A 20,440-nucleotide genomic window follows, 5' to 3' on the forward strand; every position below is an offset into this window, starting at 1 on the left:
TAAGTCTGCATTGTACCTTTTGTATTTAATTCCGGTGTAATTTCTGTGTTTCATCGTCTATGTGAAGGTCCAAAGGATACAGTAAACCTGAAGTGAAGGATCGTAATCGAAAACTGGTCTCACCGGTATGGCTCAATACAGAGACGATCAGAAGACTCAGCCTTCTTATACTTAAGACTTTATTGTGCCCTTTGTATTTGATTCCAATGCAATTTCCGTGTTTCATCGACAATGTGAAGGGCCAAGCGATACAGTAAACTAGCAGTTGTGAATCGTAATCTAAAACCGGTGACACAGGAAAGACTCAAAACATAGACTTTAAGAGAAGTCAGTCTTCTTGTACTTAAGACGGCATTGTGCCTTTTGTATTTAATTCCGATGTTAATTTTGCGATTCATCATTAATGTGAAGGTGCAAGGGACACAGTAAACCTGAAATGAAGCATCGGAATCTAAAATTGGTCCCACAGGAAAGCCTTAAGACATAGACTGTAAGAAGTCTCAGTCTTCTTGTACTTAAGACGGCATTGTGCATTTTGGATTTAATTCCGATGCAATTCCTGTGTTTCATCGGCAATGTGAAGGTCCAAGGGATACAGTAAACCTGCAGTTGTTCATCGGAATCGAAAACTGGTGACACAGGAAAGGCTCAAAACATAGACACCTATGAAAGTCAGTCTTCCTTTACTTAAGTCGGCATTGTGCCTTTTGTATTTAATTCCGATTCTATTTTTGTGTTTCATCGTCTATGGGAAGGTCCAAGGGATACGGTAGACATGAAATGAAGCATCGAAATGTAAAACTGGTCTCACAGTAAATGCTTAAACATAGACGGTATGAAGACTCAGTCTTCTTGTACTTAAGTCAGCAATACGCCTTTTGTATTTGATTCCGATGCTATCTTTGTGCTTCATCGTCAATGTGAGGTTCCAAGGGATACAGTTGACCTGAAGTAAAGCATCGGAATCTAAAACTGGGCTAACAGGAAAGGTTTAAAACATAGACACTAAGAAAAATTAGTCTTCTTGTACTTAAGTCGGCATTGTGCCTTTTGTATTTAATTCCGATGCTATTTTTGTGTTTCATCGTCAATGTTAAGGTCCAAGGGATACAGTGAACCTCAAATGAAGCATCGAAATCTCAAACTGGTCTCACAGGAAAGGCTTAAAACATAGACGGTGAGAAAACTCAGTCTTCTTGTACTTAAGTCGGCATTGTGCCTTTTGTATGTAATTCCGATGCAATTTCTGTGTTTCATCGTCAATGTGAAGGTCAAAGGGATACTGTAAACCTGCAGTTGTGCATCGGAATCTAAATCTGGCCACACAGGAAAGGTTGAAAACATAGACACTAAGAAATGGCAGATTTCTTGTACTTTAGTCGGCATTGTGCCTTTTGTATATAATTCCGATGCAATGCCTGTGTTTCATCGACGATGTGAAGGAAAAAGGGATGCAGTAAACCTGCAGTTGTGCATCGGAATATAAAACTGCTGGCACAGGAGAGGCTCAAAACATAGACACTAAGAAAAGTCAGTCTTCTTGTACTTATGTCGGCATTGTGCCTTTTGTATTTAATTCCGATGCTATTTTTGTGTTTCATCGTCAATGTGAAGGTCCAAGGGATACAGTGAACCTGAAATGAAGCATCGGAATCTAAAACTGGTCTCACAGGGACGGCTTAAAACATTGACAGTAAGAAGACTCAGTCCTCTTGTACTTAAGACGGCATTGTGCCTTTCGGATATAATTCCGATGCAATTCCTGTTTTTCATCGTCAATGTGAAGGTCCAAAGGATGCAGTAAACCTGCAGTTGTGCATGGGAACCTAAATTTGGTGACATACGAAATGCTCAAATCATAGACACTAAGAAAAGTCAGTCTACTTGTACTTAAGTCAGCATTGTGCCATATGTATTTAATTAGAATGGAATTTATGTGTTTCATCGTCAAAGTGAAGGTCCAAGGGATACAGTGAACCTGAAGTGAAGCATCGACATCTAAAAGTGGTCTCACAGGAAAGGCTCAAAACGTAGACGGTAAGAGGACTCAGTCTTCTTGTACTTAACTCGGCATTGTGCCTTTAGTATTTAATTCCGATGCAATTTCTGAGTTTCATCGTCAATGTGAAGGTCCAAGGGATACAGTAAACCAGAAATGAGGCATTGGAATCTCAAACTGGTCTCACAGGAAAGGCTTAAGACATAGACACTAAGAATAGTCATTCTTCGTGTACTTAAGTCGGCATTGTGCTGTTTGTAATTAATTCCGATGCTATTTTTGTGTTTTATCGACAATGTGCATGTCCAACTGATACAGTAAACCTGCAGTTGTGCATCGGAATCTAAAACTGGTGACATAGGAAAGACTCAATAATAGACACTAAGAAAAGTCAGTCTTCTTGGACTTAAGTCGGCATTGTGCCTTTTTTATTTAATTCGGATGCTATTTATGCGTTTCATCGTCAAAGTGAAGGTTCATGGGAACCCGTAAACCTGAAATGAAGCATCGTAATCTAAAACTGGTCTCACAGTAAACGCTTAAAAAATTGACAGTAAGAAGACTCAGTCTTTTTGTACTTAATTCGGCAATAAGCTTTATGTATTTAATTCAGATGCTATTTTTGTGTTTCATCGCCACTGTAAAGGTCCATAGGATACAGTAAACGTAAAGTGAACCATCAGAAGCTCAAACTGGTCTCCTAGGATGGGCTCGAAAGATAGACGGCAAGAAGAATCAGTCTTCTTGTACTTTAGTCGGCATTGTGCCTTTTGTATTTAATTCCGATGCAATTTCTGTGTTTCATCGTCAATGTGACGGTCCAAGTGATACAGTAAACATGCAGTTGTGCATGCACTCTGAAACTGGTGAGACAGGAAAGGCGCAAATCATACACACTAAGAAAAGTCGGTCATCTTTTACTTAAGTCGGCCTTGCGCCCTTTGTATTTAATTCCGATGCAATTTCTGTGTTTCATCGTCAATGTGAAGGTCCAAGGGATACAGTAGACCTGAAGGAAAGCATCGGAATCTAAAACTGGGCTAACAGGAAAGGCTCAAGGCGTAGACACTAGGAAAAATTAGGCTTCTTGTTCTTAAGACTGCATTGTGCCTTTTGGATTTAATTTCGATGCAATTCCTGTGTTTCATCGGCAATCTGAAGGTCCAAGGGATACAGTAAACCTGCAGTTGTGCAACGGAATCTAAATCTGGTCTCATAAGTAAGGCTAAAAGCATAGACACTAAGAAAAGTCAGTCTTCTTGAACTTAAGGCTGCATTGTGCTTTTTGGATTTAATTCCGATGCAAATCCTGTGCTTTATCGTCAATGTGAAGGAACATGGGATACAGTAAACCTGCAGTTGTGCATCGGAATCTAAAACTGGAGAAACGGGAAATGCTTAAACATAGACAATAAGAAATGGCAGTCTTCTTGTACTTAAGTCGGCAATGCGCCTTTTGTATTTAATTCCGATGCAATTTTTGTGTTTCATCGTCAAAGTGAAAGTCCAAGGGATACAGTAAACCTGCAGTAGTGCACCGGACTCTAAAACTGGTGATACAGGAAATGCCGAAACATAGACACTAAGAATAGTCAGTCTTCTTGTACTTAAGTCGGCCTTGTGACTGTTGTGTAAAATTCCGATGGAAATCTGTGATCCATCGTCAATGTGAAGGTCCAAGGGATACAGTAAACCTGCAGTTGTCCATCGGAATCTAAAACTGGTGACACCGAAAAGACTCAAAGCATAGACACTAAGAAAAGTCAGTCATCTTGTACTTAAGTCGACATTGAGCCTTCTATATTTAATTCCGATGCAATTTCTGTGTTTCACCGTCAATGTGAAGGTCCAAGGGATTCAGTAAACCTGCATTTGTGCATCATAATCTAAAACTGGTGACACAGGAGAGTCTCAAAACGAAGACACTAAGAAAAGTCAGTCTTCTTGTACTTAAGTCGGCATTGGGCGTTCTGTATTTAATTCCGATGCAATTCTTGTGTTTCAACGTCAAAGTGAAAGTCGAAAGGTATACAGTAAACCTGAAGTGAAGCATAGGAATCTCAAACAGGTCTCACAGGGAAGGCTCAAAACATAAACAGTAAACAGGCTCAATCTACTTGTACGTTAATTGGCATTGTGAATTTTGTAATTAATTCCGATGCAATTTCTGTGTTTCATCGTTAGTGCGAAGGTCCAAGGGATACTGTAAACTTGCAGTTGTGCATCGTAATCTAAAACTGGTGACGCGGGAATGGCCTAAAACATAGACACTAAGAAAAGTCAGTCTTCTTGTACTTAAGTCGGCATTGTGCCTTTTCTATTTAATTCCGATGCAATTTCTGTATTTCATCGTCAATATCTGTGTCCAAAGGATACAGTAAGCCTGTAGTTGTGCATCGGAATATACGACTGGTGACACACGATAAGCTCTAAACAAAGACACTAAGAAAAGTCAGTCTTCTTGTGCTTAAGTCGCTATTGTGCCTTTTGTATTAAATTCCGATGCAATTTCTGTGTTTCATCGTCCATGTGAAGGTCCAAGGGATACAGTAAACCTGCAGTTGTGCATCGGAATGTAAAACTGTTGACACAGGAAATGCTCAAACATAGACACTAAGAATAGTCAGTGTTCTTGTACTTTAGTCGGCATTGCGCCTTTTGGTATTTAATTCCGATGCAATTTTTTGTTTCATCGTCAAAGTGAAGGTCCAAGGGATACAGTAAACGTGCAGTTAAGCATCGGAATCTAAAACTGGTGACACAGGAAAGGCTCAAATCATCGACACTAAAAAACTCAGTCTTCTTGTCGTCGTCGTCGTCGTCGTCGGCTGATACTCGTATCCGAGTTTTCATTTCTCTCCTGAGATTTCCTTTGTCACGGTTCAGGCGTGGAAGTGTCGTTGATGGCTTAGCAATCCAATTCTAGCGTGGAACAGGCGGCCACAGACATTACAGCTGATGGAAGGTGGAGGACGTGGCTGAGCCTGGAGGAGTTTACGTCTCTGGCGTTTGTCATTCTCCATTCTTCGACGTTCCAGCTCAAAGTTTTGAAGAGCATTTGAGGTAACTGAGCGCCAGCGACTTCGGTCTTCTGCTATTGTGGACCAGTTACTCGGATCGATGTTCAAGGTTTTCAGATTTTTCTTGTACTGATCCTTATAACGTTTGAGAGGGGCACCTCGTGGCCTTTTACCTGTGCTCACTTCGCTGTACAGCATTTGGCGTGGAAGTCTGTCATTTTTCATCCGCTGGACATGTCCGACCCTTCTGAGTTGATGCCCAATGATAAGAGCTTCCATGCTATGCATTTTTGCTCTCTCTAGAACAGCCGTGTTGGATATGAAGTCATCCCATTTTAGGTTCATGATATATCTTAGCTTCTGTTGGTTGAAGCGTTCTAGTTTCTTCAGATCGCAGCGATACAACGTCCAGGTTTCGCAACCATATAGCAGGGTGGAAATGACTACAGCTTTGTACACCATCAGTTTGGTGTACAGTGTTAGGTCTTTATTCAGGAAGACACGCTTTGTAAGACGACCAAATGCTACATGTGCAGCACGTATTCTATTCTCCACTTCTTTTCCAGATGAGCAGTTGGATGACAGTATGCTTCCCAGGTAGAGGAAATGGTCCACTTGTTCCAGGAGTGTATCATAGATGGATATGCTGAAGTCAGGAACGGAGGAGCCAGGAGTTGGCTGCGCCATCACATTTGTCTTTGAAATATTGATGGAGAGACCAAATCGTTCGTACGCCCTGCTGAAGGAATCAACTGACAGCTGCAACTCTGCAGGTGAATGAGCTGGAGAGGCATTGTCATCAGCATACTGCAGCTCTGTCACACGAGTGGTACTGGTGAACCTTTTTGAATGGAGTCTGGACTGGTTGAATAATCCTCCATCAAACCTGTACTTTAGTTCTATTCCTGCATTGTTTACGGTTGTCTCGTAAAGCATAGCTGCCAGATACAATGCAAATAAAGTAGGTGCAAGAACGCATCCTTGTTTAAGCCCACTTGTTATTAGGAATTCACCAGTCATTTCATTCTGGCAGAGGACCTGTCCAGTCATATCAACGTGGAGAGCTTCAATCAGGTCAACAAAATGTTCAGGGCAGCCGAAGCGTTTTAAGACCATCCACATGGCTTCTCTGGGAACTGTATCAAAGGCCTTTTCTAGATCGTAGAAAACAAGTAGTAAAGGCTTTTGCTGTTCTCTGCACTTCTCCTGTAGTTGTCGTGCACAGAAGATCATGTCAATTGTCCCTCTTGAAGGTCGAAACCCGTATTGAGACTCAGGTAGTATAGTCTCTGAAAGTGTCTGGAGGCGATTTAAAAGGATTCTTGCAAAAATTTTTTCAGTGACAGAGAGTAGAGATATTCCCCGGTAGTTACCACAGACGCTTTTGTCGCCCTTTTTGAAGATGGTGACAATTGTGGAGTTCTTCAAGTCAGCTGGTACCTTGCGGGTTTCCCACATTAATATAATAAGTGAGAAGAGTCTAGTTTTTAGAGGCAAGCCGCCACCCTCAATAAGCTCCATCGGGATGCTGTCAGGTCCAGGAGCCTTCCCAGGTTTCACACTCTTGAGTGCCTTGCAAAATTCTTGAAAAGTTGGAGGATCAGCCAGACAGGGTTTTGGAGGGTGCTGTGGGACATTTTTGAGAAAATCTCCAGCGGCAGTAGAAGGGCTGTTTAACAGTGAGCTGAAGTGCTCTTTCCAACGATTTAAGATGTCCTGACTTTCAGTAAGAATGGTGGAGTTGTCAGCAGCTTTAAGTGCTCCTGATGATGAGCGGATAGGTCCATACAGCTCTTTAATACCAGCATAAAAGCCACGCAGGTTCCTTGCATCAGAAAGATTTTGGAGTTCTGTGGCTTTCTGTTGCCACCATTTGTTCTTGATTACTCGTATTTCACTTTGACATTTCTGCTTGAGTTCTAGAAAGTGTGATTTCTTTTCTGCGCAGGATGGATCTTGAGCAAGGGATAGGTAAGCATCCCGCTTTGCATTGATGATGGCTTGGATTTCTCCGTGGTTGTCATCAAACCAGTCACTTCTTTTCCGTGCACTACAACCAACAACATTCTCAGCAGTTTCTTTGATGATGTTCTTTAATGTGGTCCATTCTTGTTCGACGTCATCTGTGGTTGCTGGAGCTTTGTTAAGTTGTTCGGACAGTATGTCTTGGAAGTGTGAGCGAACATTTTTGTTGTTCAGGTTGCTTATGTTGAATTTTCTGCGTGGTGGGTTTGAAAAGTGGGATCGTGGCTTGCGATACTTTGGTACTCTCAAACGGCTGACTAAAAGTCTATGGTCCGTCCAGCACTCATCGATGTTTAGTGCTGCTTTTGTGATGAGAATGTCTTTCTTGTCACGCTGTCGCGTAATAACATAGTCTATAAGATGCCAATGTTTGGAGCGTGGGTGCATCCATGTGGTCTTATAGCGGTTACGCAAACGGAATTGGGTATTGGAGATGAAAAGCTCGTGCTCAGCACACAGACCAAGAAGTAGCAACCCATTTGCATTGCAGTTTCCCACCCCTTGTTTACCCATGACATCTCTCCAAAAACGGTTGTCCCTTCCCACTCTGGCATTGAAATCACCAAGTAAAATTAATTTATCTTGAATGGGTATTTTAGAGAGAGTACTGTTCAGTTGGTGGTAGAACTGATTCTTTGTGTCTTCATCACTGTCTAAAGTAGGAGCGTATGCAGAGACAAAGGTGATGAATCTGTCTGAACCAATGGGTACTCTAAGAGTCATCAGTCTTTCATTAATTGAGACAGGTGTAAGTCGAAGATCTTTCACTATTTTCGTTTTTACGGCAAATCCTGCACCATGGATGCGTGGTTCTCCTGCATCCTTTCCCTTCCAGAAGATGGTGTACCCTGAACGTACCTCACTAATGTGTCCCTCACCTGAGAGTCTTGTCTCACTCAAGGCAGCAATGTCTATATCTAGACGGGCTAGTTCTTGGGTGATAAGAGCAGTTCTTCTCTCTGGTCTGTAATTGTTCACGTCCAGGAGGGTCCTGACATTCCATGTCCCTATTGTCATAATCATTTCATTCTTCTTTTGTTTACGTCCGCAGTATAAGGAGTGACCTACTGGGTGCGGATTCCCAGCCCGGTTCAAGTGTGACTTCCGATGTTTAGCCCACATTTTCTAGGGCCTTCCCCATTCAGGGTGGGCAGCGGTCATCCTAAATAGGCCTGCCCAGTCGCAGGTGCAGGACCGGATTCCCGAGTAGTCACACGGGTTCTCAGGAAGGCGACCATCACACACCTGCCGCCAGTGTGCAGGTCCAGACTAGTAGCTTCCAGCCTCACTCGGAGCCTGCTACCATCGTCCTTATCCCATCGTCATTGGTCTTTAGAGAAAATGACAGGAGAAATTGCCATTTGCGTGAATTTGTTTAAGGTGGATTACAGCTTGCGAGGAAGTGACCAACACACTATGATTCTGGAACAATTCATCACGGCACATATGTATGTGACATGTGACTTCCGGTACCAGAACTGCAACGAACTGCCGCGAGCTCAATGATGGCTGAGCGGCGCCTTTACAGCCAGTTCGTCTGGCATGACCTCTTCCGCCTCCACGATCTTTGAGAACCTGGGATATAAGATTCTTCTTCCGCTCGCTTCGCCGTTGGGTCGGAGGGAAGATAATAGATACTAGAGAGGAAAGTGAAAGACACCCTTGGGCCTCGGAAACCTAATACCGTTGGGGTCGAAGAAACCAAGAGTTGGCCGAGGGGGGCCGGATAGGAAAGGAAACAGGAGAAGCCTGACACAAGTAACTGGAAGTAATGCCAGGCTTAGCTAAGGGCCCGTGTGGATGCTACCCACATACTCCCAAGACGGGAGCCCCCTGCGGTAAGTCTTCTTGTACTTAAGTCGTGATTGTGCCTTTTGTCTTTAATTCCGATGCAATTTCCTTGTTTCATCGTCAATGTGAAGGTCCCTTGGATACAGTAAACCTGCAGTTGATCATCGTACTCTAAAACAGGTGACACAGGAAAGGCTTTAAACATAGACACTACGAAATTCAGTGCTCTTGTACTAAAGTCGGCATTGTGCCTTTTGAATTTAATTCCGATGCAATTTCTGAGCTTCATCGTCGATGTGAAGGTCCAAGAGATACAGTAAACCTGCAGTTGTGGATCGCAATCTAAAACTGGTGATACAGGAAATGCTCAAAGATAGACACTAAGAATAGTCAGTCTTCTTGTACTTAAGTCGGCATTGTGACTATTGTATTTAATTGCGATGGAAATCTGTGATCCATCGTCAATGTGAAGGTCCAAGTGATACAGTAAACCTGCAGTTGTGCATCGGAATCTTAAACTGGTGATACAGGAAATGCTCAAACACAGACACTGAGAAAAGTCAGTTTTCTTGTACTTAAGTCGGCATTGTGACTTTTGTATTTAATTACGATGCAATATTTGTGTTTCATCGTCAATATGAAGGTCCAAGGGATACAGTAAACCTGCAGTTGTGCATCGGAATCTAAAACAGGTGACACAGGAAAGGCTGAAACATAGACTGTAAAAAGAGTCAGTCTTATTGTACTTATGTCGGCATTGTGTCTTTTGTATTTAATTACGATTTAATTTCTGTGTTTCATCGTCAATGTGAAGGTCCAAGGGATACAGTAAACCGGCAGTTGAGCATCGGAATCTAAAACTGGTCTCACAGGAAAGTCTCAAAACATAGACAGTAAGAATACTCAGTCTTCATGTACTTAATTCGGCAGTGTGCCTTTTGTATTTAATTCCGATGCGATTTCTGTGTTTCTTAGGCAATCCGAAGGTCCAAGGGATACAGTAAACCTGCAGTTGTGCAACGGAATCTTAAACTGGTGACACAGCAAAGGCTAAAACATAGACACAAATGAAAGTCTGTCTTCTGGTACTTAACTTTGCAATGTGCCTTCTGTATTTAATTCCGATGCAATTTTTGTGTTTCATCGTCATAGTGAATGCCCAACGGATACAGTAAACCTGCAGTTGTAAATCGGAATCTAAAACTGGTGACACCGAAAAGACTCAAAGCATAGACACTAAGAAAAGTCAGTCATCATGTACTTAAGTCGACATTGAGCCTTCTATATTTAATTCCGATGCAATTACTGCGTTTCATCGTCAATGTGAAGTTCCAAGGGATTAAGTAAACCTGCATTTGTGCATCATACTCTAAAACTGGTGACAAAGGAGAGTCTCAAAACATAGACACAAAGAAAAGTCAGTCTTCTTGTACTTAAGTCGGCATTGTGCGTTTTGTATTTAATTCCGATGCAATTCTTGTGTTTCATCGTCAAAGTCAAATTCGTAAGGGATACAGTAAACCCGAAGTGAAGCATTGGAGTCTAAAACACGTCTCACAGGAAAGGCTCAAAACATAAACAGTAAACAGGCTCAATCTTCTTGTACTTTAATCGGCATTGTGGCTTTTGTAATTAATTCCCATGCAGTTTCTGTGTTTCATCGTTAATGCGAAGGTCCAAGGGATACTGTAACCTTGCAGCTGTGCATCGTAATCTAAAACTGGTGACACAGGAATGGCATAAAACATAAACACTAAGAAAAGTCAGTCTTCTTGTACTTAAGTCGGCATTGTGCCTTTTCTATTTAATTCCGATGCAATTTCTGTGTTTCATCGTCAATGTGAAGGTCACAGGGATACAGTAAACCTGCAGTTGTGTATCAGAATCTGAATTTGGTGACACAGGAAAAGCTCAAAACATAGACACTAAGAAAAGTCAGTCTCCTAGTACTTAAGTCGGAATTGTGAATTTTGTATTTAATTCCGATGCAATTCGTGTGTTACATCGTCAGTGTGGAGGTCAAAGGGATACAGTAAACCTGCAGTTGTGCATTGGAATCAAAAACTGGTGACACAGGAAAAACTCAAAACATAGACACTAAGTGGAGTCAGTCTTCCTGCACATCAGTCGGCTTTGTGGAATTTGTTTTTAATTCCGATGCAATTTCTCTGTAACATCGTCAATGTGGAGGTCTAAGGGATACAGTAAACATGAAGTGATGCATCGGAATGTAAAACTGGTCTTACAGAAAGGCTCAAAACTAAGTCAGTAAGAATACTCAGTCTTCCTGTACTTAAGTCGGCATTGTGTCTTTTGTATTTAATTACGATGGAAATCTGTGTTTCATCGTCAATGTGAAGGTCCAAGGGATACAGTAAACATGCAGTTGTGCATCGGAATCAAAATCTGGTGATACGGGAAATGCTCAAACGTAGACACTAAGAATAGTCAGTCTTCTTGCACTTAAGTCGGTATTGTGACTTTTGTATTTAATTCCGATGCAATTTTAGTGTTTTATCGTCAATGTGAATGTCCAAGGGATAGAGTAAACCTGCAGTTGTGCATCGCAATCTAAAACAGGTGACACAGGAAACGCTTAAACATAGACACTAAGAAAAGTCAGTCTACTTGTACTTAAGTCGGCATAGTGACTTTTGTATTAAATGCGGATGCAGTTTCTGTGTTTCATGGGCAATGTGAAGGTCCAAGGGATACAGTAAACCAGAAGTGGAGCATCGGAATCTAAAACTGGTCTCACAGAAATGCTCAAAACATAGACAGTAAGAATAGCCAGTCCTCTTGTCCTTAAGCCGCGCTTGTGCCTTTTGTATTTAATTCCGATGCTAATTTGTGTTTCATCGTCAATGTGAAGGCCCATGAGATACAGTAAACCTGCAGTTGTGCATCGGAATCTAAAACTGGTTAAACAGGAAATGCTCAAACATAGACAATAAGAAATGTCAGTCTCATGTACTTAAGTCGGCATTGCGCCTTTTGTATTTAATTCCGATGCAATTTTTGCGTTTCATCGTCAAAGTGAAAGTCCAAGGGAAACAGTAAACCTGCAGTTGTGGATCGGAATCTAAAACTGGTGATACAGGAAATGCTCAAACTTAGACACTAAGAATAGTCAGTCTTCTTGTACTTAAGTCGGCATTGTGACTTTTGTATTTAATTCCAATGCTAATTTGTGTTTCATCGTCAATGTGAAGGCCCATGGGATACAGTAAACCTGCAGTTGTCCATCGGAATCTAAAACTGGTTAAACAGGAAATGCTCAAACATAGACAATAAGAAATGTCAGTCTTCTTGCACTTAAGTCGGCATTGTGCCCTTTGAATTTAATTCCGATGCAATTTCTGTATTTCAACGTCAATGCGAATGTCCAAAGGATACAGTAAACCTGCAGTTGTGCATCGGAATCTAAAACAGGTGACACAGGCAAGGCAGAAATTATAGACTGTAAAAAGAGTCAGTCTTATTGTACCTAAGTCGGAATTGTGCCCTTTGTATTTAATTCCAATACAATTTCTGTGTTTCATCTTCAATGTGAAAGTCCAAGGCATACAGTAAACCGGCAGTTGTGCATCGGAATCAAAACTTGCCTCACAGGAAAGGCTCAAAACATAGACACTCAGGAAAAGCAGTCTTCTGGTACTTACGTCGGCATTGTGAATTTTGTATTGAAGTCCGATGCAATATTTGTGTTTCATCGTCAAAGTGAAGGTCGAAAGTGATACACTATAACTCAAGTGAAGCATTGGAATCGAAAACAGGTCTCGCAGGAAAGGCTTAAAACCTACATAGTAAACAGACTCAGTCATCTTGTACTTTAATCGGCATTGTGCCTTTTGTAATTAATTCCGATGCAATTTCTGTGTTACATCCGCAATGTGAAGGTCCAAGGGATACTGTAAACTTGCAGTTGTTCATCGTAATCTAAAACTGGTGACACAGGAACGGCTCAAAACATATACAGTAATAAGACTCAGTCTCCTTGTACTTAATTCGGAATTGCGATTTTTGTATATAATTCAGATACAATTTCTGTGTTTCATCGTCAATTTGAAGGTCCAAGGGATACAGTAAACCTGCAGATGTGCATCGGACTCAAAAACTGGTGACACAGGAAAGGCTCAAAACATAGACACTAAGAAAAGTCTCTCTTCTATTACTTAAGTCGGCATTGTGTCTTTTGTGTTTAATTCCGATGCAATTTCTGTGTTTCATCGTCAAAGTAAAGGTCCAAGGGATACACGAAACCTGAGGTGAAGCATCGGAATCTAAACCTGGTCTCACAGGAAAGGCTCAAAACATATACAGTAATAAGAATCAGTCTTCTTGTACTTAAGTCGGAATTGCGACTTTTGTATTCAATTCAGATGCAATTTCTATGTTTCATCGTCAATGTGAAGGTCCAAGGGATACAGTAAACCTGCAGTTGTGCATCGGAATCTAAAACTGGTGACACACGAAAGGCTCAAAACATAGACACTAAGAAATTCAGTCCTCTTGTACTTAAGTCGCTATTGTGCCTTTTGTATTCAATTCCGATGCAATTTCTGTGTTTCATCGTCAATCAGAAGGTCCAAGGGATACAGTAAACCTGCAGTTGTGCATCTGAATGTAAGACTGTTGACACAGGAAATGCTCAAACATAGACGCTAAGAACAATCAGTCTTTTTCTACTTAAGTCGGCATTGCGCCTTTTGGTATTAAATTCCGATGCAATTTTTGTGTTTCATCGTCAAAGTGAAGGTCCAACGAATATAGTAAACGTGCAGTTTAGCATCGGAATCTATAACTGGTGACACAGGAAAGGCTCAAAACATAGACACTAAGAAAAAGTCTTTCTTCTAGTACTTAAGTCGGCATTGTGGCATTTGTATTTAATTCCGATGCAATGTTTGTGTTTCATCGTCAGAGTAAAGGTCCAAGGGATACACGAAACCTGAAGTGAAGCATCGGAATCTAAAATTGGTGACACAGGAAAAGCTCAAAACATAGACCCTAGAAAGCCGAAGTGGCCATGCGGTTAAAGGCGCTGCAGTCTGGAACCGCATGACCGCTACAGTCGCAGGTTCGAATCCTGCCTCGGGCATGGATGTTTGTGATGTCCTTAGATTAGTTAGGTTTAACTAGTTCTAAGTTCTAGGGGACTAATGACCTCAGCAGTTGAGTCCCATAGTGCTCAGAGCCATTTGAACCATAGACCCTAAGAGAAGTCAGTCTTCAAGTACTTAGGTCGAAATAGTGCATTTTGTATTTAATTCCGATGCAATTCGGGTGTTACATCGTCAATGTGGAAGTCAAAGGGAAGGGCTCAAAATATAGACGCTAAGAAATTCAGACCTCTTGTACGTAAATCGGCACTGTGCCTTTTGTCATTAATTTCGGTGCCAATCTGTGTTTCATCGTGAATGTGATGGTCCATGGGATACAGTAAACCCGAAGTGGTGCATCGGAATCTAAAACTGGTCTCACAGAATGGCTCAAAACATAGACAGTAAGAATACTCAGTGCTCTTGTAATTAAGTCGGCATTGTGACTTTTGTATTTAATTCCGATGCAATTTTTGTGTTTCATCGTCAAAGTGAAGGTCCAAGGGGATACAGGAAACCTGAAGTGAAGCATCGGAATCTAAAGCTGGTCTCACAGGACAGGCTCAAAACATAGACAGTAAGGAGACTCAGTCTTCTTGTACTTAAGTCGGCATTGTGCCTTTTGTATTTAATTCCGATGCAATTTCTGTAATTCATCGTCAAAGTGAATGTCCGAAGGATACAGTAAACCTGTAGTTGTGCATCGGAATCTACAACTGGTAAGACACGAAAGGCTCTAAACATAGACTTAAGTCGTTATTGTGCCTTTTGTATATAATTCCGATGCAGTTTCTGTGTTTCATCGCCAATGTGAATGTCCATGGGATACAGTAAACCTGCAGTTGTTCATCAGAATCTAAAACTGTTGACACAGGAAAGGCTCAAAATATATACAGTAATAAGAATCAGTCGTCTTGTACTTAAGTCGGAATTGCGACTTTTGTATTTAATTCAGATGCAATTTGTATGTTTCATCGTCAATGTGAAGGTCCAAGGGATACAGTAAACCTGCAGAAGTGCATCGGACTCTAAAACTGGTGACACAGGAAAGGCTCAAAACATAGACAATAAGAAAAGTCTGTCTTCTTGTACTTAAGTCGGCATTGAGCCTTTTGTACTTCATTCCGATGCAATATATGTGTTTCATCGTCAATGTGAAGTCCAAGGGATACAGTAAACCTGCAGTTGTGCATCGGACTCTAAAACTGGTGACACAGGAAAGGCTCAAATCATAGACACTAAGAAAAGTCTGTCTTCTAGTACTTAAGTCGGCATTGTGCCTTTTGTATTTAATTCCGAAGCAATTTTTGTGTTTCATCGTCAAAGTGAAGGTCCTAGGGATACAGTAATCCTGAAGTGATGCATTGGAATCTAAAACTGGTCTCACAGAAAGGCTCAAAACACAGACAGTAAGAAAACTCAGTCCTCTTGTACTTAAGTCGGGAAAGTGCCTTTTGTATTTATTTCCGAAGCAATTTCTGTAATTCATCGTCAATTTGTATGTCCAATGGATTCAATAACAAATTGGTGCATCGGAATATACGACTGGTTTTACATGATAGGGTCTAAACAAAAATACTAAGAAAAGTCAGTCTTCTTGTGCTTCAGTCGCTATTGTGCCTTTTGTATTCAATTCCGATGCAATATCTGTGTTTCATCGTCAATCAGAAGGTCCAAGGGATACAGTTAACCAGCAGTTGTGCATCTGAATGTAAAACTGTTGACACAGGAAATGTTCAAACATAGACTCTAAGAATAGTCAGTCTTTTTCCACTTAAGTCGGCATTGCGCCTTTTGGTATTTAATTCCGATGCAATTTTTGTGTTTCATCGTCAAAGTGAAGGTCCAACGGATACAGTAAACGTGCAGTTTAGCATCGGAATCTAAAACTGGTGACACAGGAAAGGCTCAAAACATAGACACTAAGAAAAGTCTGTCTTCTAGTACTTAAGTCGGCATTGTGGCATTTGTATTTAATTCCGATGCAATGTTTGTGTTTCATCGTCAAAGTAAAGGTCCAAGGGATACACGAAACCTGAAGTAAAGCATCGGAATCTAAAATTGGTCTCACAGGAATGGTTCAAATCATAGACAGTAAGAAGACTCAGTCTTCTTGTATTTAAGTCGGCATTGTGCGTTTTGTATTTATTTCCAATGCAATTTTTGAGTTTCATCGTCAATGTGAAGGTCCGAGGGATACAGTAAACATGCAGTTGTGCTTCGGACTCTGAAACTGGTTTCACAGGAAAGGGTCAAAACGTAAACAGTAAGAGGACTCAGTCTTCTTGTACTTAAGTTGGCATTGAGTCATTTGTATTTCTTTCCGGTGCAATATATGTGTGTCATCGTCAATGTGAAGGGGCAAGGGATACAGTAAACCAGCAGTTGTGCATCGGACTCTAAAACTGGTGACACAGGAAAGGCTCAAAACATAGACACTAAGAAAAGTCTGTCGTCTAGTACTTAAGTCGGCATTGTGGCATTTGTATTTAATTCCGATGCAATGTTTGTGTTTCATCGTCAAAGTAAAGGTCCAAGGGATACAGTAAACCTGCAGTTGTGCATCGGACTCTAAACCTGGTGGCACAGGAAAGGCGCAAAACATAGACTCTAAGAAAAGTCAGTCTTCTACTACTTAAGTCGGCTTTGCGCCTTTTGTATTTAATTCCGATGCAAATTCTGAGTTTCATTGACGATGTGAAGGTGCAAGGGATACAGTAAACTTGAAGTGGAGCGTCTGAATCTAAAACTGGTCTTACAGAAACGCTCAAAACACAGTCAGTAAGAATACTCAGTCCTCTTGTACTTAAGCCGGCCTTGTGCCTTTAGTACCAAATTGTGATGGAAATCTGGGTTTCATCGTCAATGTGAAGGTCCAAGGGATACAGGAAACCTGAAGTGGATTATCGGAATCAAAAAGTGGTCTCACAGATAGGCTCAACACATAGACAGTAACAAAAGTCAGTCTTCTTGTACTTAAGTCGGCATTGTGCCTTTTGTATTTAATTCCGATGCTATATCTGTGTTTCATCGTCAATGTGAAGGGCCAAGGGATACAGTAAACCTGCAGTTGTGCATCGGACTCTAAACCTGGTGACACAGGAAAGGCGCAAAACATAGACTCTAAGAAAAGTCAGTCTTCTACTACTTAAGTCGGCATTGTGCCTTTTGTATTTAATTCCGATGCAATTCGTGTGTTACATCGTCAATGTGGAAGTCAAAGGGATACAGTAAACCTGCAGTCGTGCATCGTAATCTAAAACTAGTGACACAGGAAGGGCTCAAAACATAGACGCTAAGAAATTCAGTCCTCTTGTACGTAAGTCGGCACTGTGCCTTATGTCATTAATTTCGATGTCAATCTGTGTTAGATCGTGAATGTGAAGGTCCATGGGATACAGTAAACCTGAAGTGGAGCATCGGAATCTTAACCTGGTCTCACAGGAAAGGATCAAAACATAGACAGTAAGAAAACTCAGTCTTCTTGTACTTAAGTCTGCATTGTGCCTTTTGTATTTAATTCCGATGCAATTTTTGAGCTTCATCGTCAATGTGAAGTTCCGAGGGATACAGTATACCTGCAGATGTGCTTCGGACTCTAAGACTGGTCTCACAGGTGAGGGTCCAAACGTAGACAGTAAGTCGACTCAGTCTTCTTGTACTTAACTCGGCATTGAGCCTTTTGTACTTCATTCCGATGCAATATATGTGTTTCACCGTCAATGTGAAGTCCAAGGGATACAGTAAACCTGCAGTTGTGCGTCCGACTCTAAAACTGGTGACACAGGAAAGGCTCAAAACATAGACACTAAGAAAAGTCTGTCTTCTAGTACTTAAGTCGGCATTGTGGCATTTGTATTTAATTCCGATGCAATGTTTGTGTTTCATCGTCAAAGTAAAGGTCCAAGGGATACACGAAACCTGAAGCGAAGCATCGGAATATAAAGCTGGTCTCACAGGACAGGCTCAAAACATAGACAGTAAGAAGACTCAGTCTTCTAGTACTTAAGTCGGCATTGTGCCTTTTGTATTTAATTACGATGCAATTTCTGTAATTCATCGTCAAAGTGAATGTCCAAAGTATACAGTAAACCTGTAGTTGTGCATCGGAATCTACAACTGGTGAGACACGAAAGGCTCTATACATAGACACTAAGAAAAGTCAGTCTTCTTGTACTTAGGTCGGTATTGTGCGATTTTTATATAATTCCGATGCAGTTTCTGTCTTTCATCGCCAATGTGAATGTCCATGGGATACAGTAAACCTGCAGTTGTTCATCAGAATCTAAAACTGTTGACACAGGAAAACCGAGCGAGGTGGCGCAGTGGTTAGCACACTGGACTCGCATTCGGGAGGGCGACGGTTCAATCCCGCGTCCGGCCATCCTGATTTAGGTTTTCCGTGATTTCCCTAAATCGCTCTAGGCAAATGCCGGGATGGTTCCTTAAAAAGGGCACGGCCGACTTCCTTCCCCGTCCTTCCCTAATCCGATGAGACCGATGACCTCGCTGTTTGGTTTCTTCCACAAAACAACCCAACCCCCAACACAGGAAAGGCTCAAAACATATACAGTAACAAGAATCAGTCTTCTTGTACTTAAGTCGGAATTGCGACTTTTGTATTTAATTCAGATGCAATTTCTATGATTCATCGTCAATGTGAAGGTCCAAGGGACACAGTAAACCAGCAGATGTGCATCGGACTCTAAAACTGGTGACACAGGAAAGGCTCAAAACATAGACACTAAGAAAAGTCTCTCTTCTAGTACTTAAGTCGGAATTGTCCCTTTTGTATTTAATTCCGATGAAATTTTTGTTTTTAATCGTCAAAGTGAAGGTCCAAGGGATACAGTAATCCTGAAGTGATGCACCGGAATTTATAACTGGTCTCACAGAAAGGTTCAAAACATAGACAGTAAGAATAGTCAGTCCTCTTGTACTTAAGTCGGCCTTGAGCCTTTAGTGCTCAATTCCGTTGGAAATCTGTGTTTCATCGTCAATGTGAAGGTCCAAGGAATACAGTAAACCTGCAGTTGTGCATCGGAATCTAAAACTGGTGATACAGGAAATGCTCAATCATAGACGCTAAGAATAGTCAGTTTTCTTGTACTTAAGTCGGCAATGTGACTTTTGTAATTACTTCCGATGCAATTTCTGTGTTTCATGGGCAATGTGAAGGTCACAGGGAAACAGTAAACCTGCAGTTGTGCATCTGAATCTGAAACTGGTGAAACATGAAAGGCTCAAAACACAGACGCCAAGAAATTCAGTCCCCTTGTACTTAAGTCGGCACTGTTCCTTTTGTCATTAAGTTCGATGCCAATCTGTGTTTGATCGTGAATGTGAACGTCCATGGGATACAGTAAACCTGAAGTGGAGCATCGAAATCTAAAACGGGTTCACAGAAAGGCTCAAAACATAGACAGTAAGAATAAACAGTGCTCTTGTACATGAGTCGGCAATGTGACTTTTGTATTTAATTCCGATGGAAATCTGTGTTTCATCGTCAATGTGAAGGTCCAAGGGATACAGTAAACCTGCAGTTGTGCATCGGAATCTAAAACTAGTGATACAGGAAGTGCTCAAACATAGACACTAAGAATAGTCTGTTTTCTTGTACTTAAGTCGGCATTGTGCCATTTGTATTTCATTACGATACAACTTCTGTAATTCATCGTAAATGTGAATGTCCAAAGGATACAGTAAAAATGTAGTAGTGCATCGGAATCTACAACTGGTGACACACGAAACGCTTTAAACATAGACACTTAGAAAAGTCAGTCTTCTTGTACTTAATTCGAGATAGCGCCTTTTGTATTTAATTCCCACGCAGTTTTTGTGTTACATCGTCAAAGTGAAGGTCCAAGGGATACAGTAAACCTGCAGTTAAGCATCGGAATGTGAAACTGATGACACTGCGAACGCTCAAATCAAAGATACTAAGAATAGTCAGTCCTCTTGTACTTTAGTCGGCATTGTGACTTTTGTATTTAATTCCGATGCAATTTTTGTCTATCATCGTCAAAGTGAAGGTACCAGGGATACAGTAACCCAGAAGTGAAGCATCGGGATCTAAAACTGGTCCCACAGGAAAGGCTCAAAACATAGACAGTTAGAAGACTCAGTCTTCTTGTACTTAATTCGGCATTGTGCATTTTGTATTTAATTCCGATACAATTTCTGTGTTTCATCGTCAATGTGAAGGTACAAGGGATACAGTAATCCAGAAGTGAAGCACTGGAATCCAAAACAGGTCTTACAGGAAAGGCTCAAAACATAGACAGTAAGAAGAAACAGTCTTCTAGTACTTAAGTCGGCATTGTGCCTTTTGTATTTAATTCCGATGCAATTTCTGTAATTCATCGTCAATGTGAAGGTCCAAAGGATTCAGTAAACCTGTAGTTGTGCATCGGAATCTACAACTGGTGACACAAGATGGGCTTTAAACATAGACACTAAGCAAAGTCAGTCTTAATGTACTTAAGTCGGCATTGTGCCTTTTA

At 41.2% G+C, this 20,440-nt stretch overlaps 1 protein-coding gene across 1 annotated transcript in view; it reads right to left on the minus strand.

The window, feature by feature from the left end:
- Positions 1–8,166, minus strand: part of LOC124612569 — a 30,408-nt gene extending 22,242 nt beyond the window's left edge. Inside the window, exon 1 of the mRNA XM_047140853.1 lies at positions 6,723–8,166. Within this exon, the coding sequence (XP_046996809.1) occupies positions 6,723–8,166 (1,444 nt within the window). The remainder of the gene's footprint in view (positions 1–6,722) is intronic.
- Between the last annotated feature and the right edge of the window lie 12,274 nt (positions 8,167–20,440).

The sequence above is a fragment of the Schistocerca americana genome, chromosome 4, assembly GCF_021461395.2.
Source record: "Schistocerca americana isolate TAMUIC-IGC-003095 chromosome 4, iqSchAmer2.1, whole genome shotgun sequence".
In the NCBI taxonomy this organism is placed as follows: domain Eukaryota; kingdom Metazoa; phylum Arthropoda; class Insecta; order Orthoptera; family Acrididae; genus Schistocerca; species Schistocerca americana.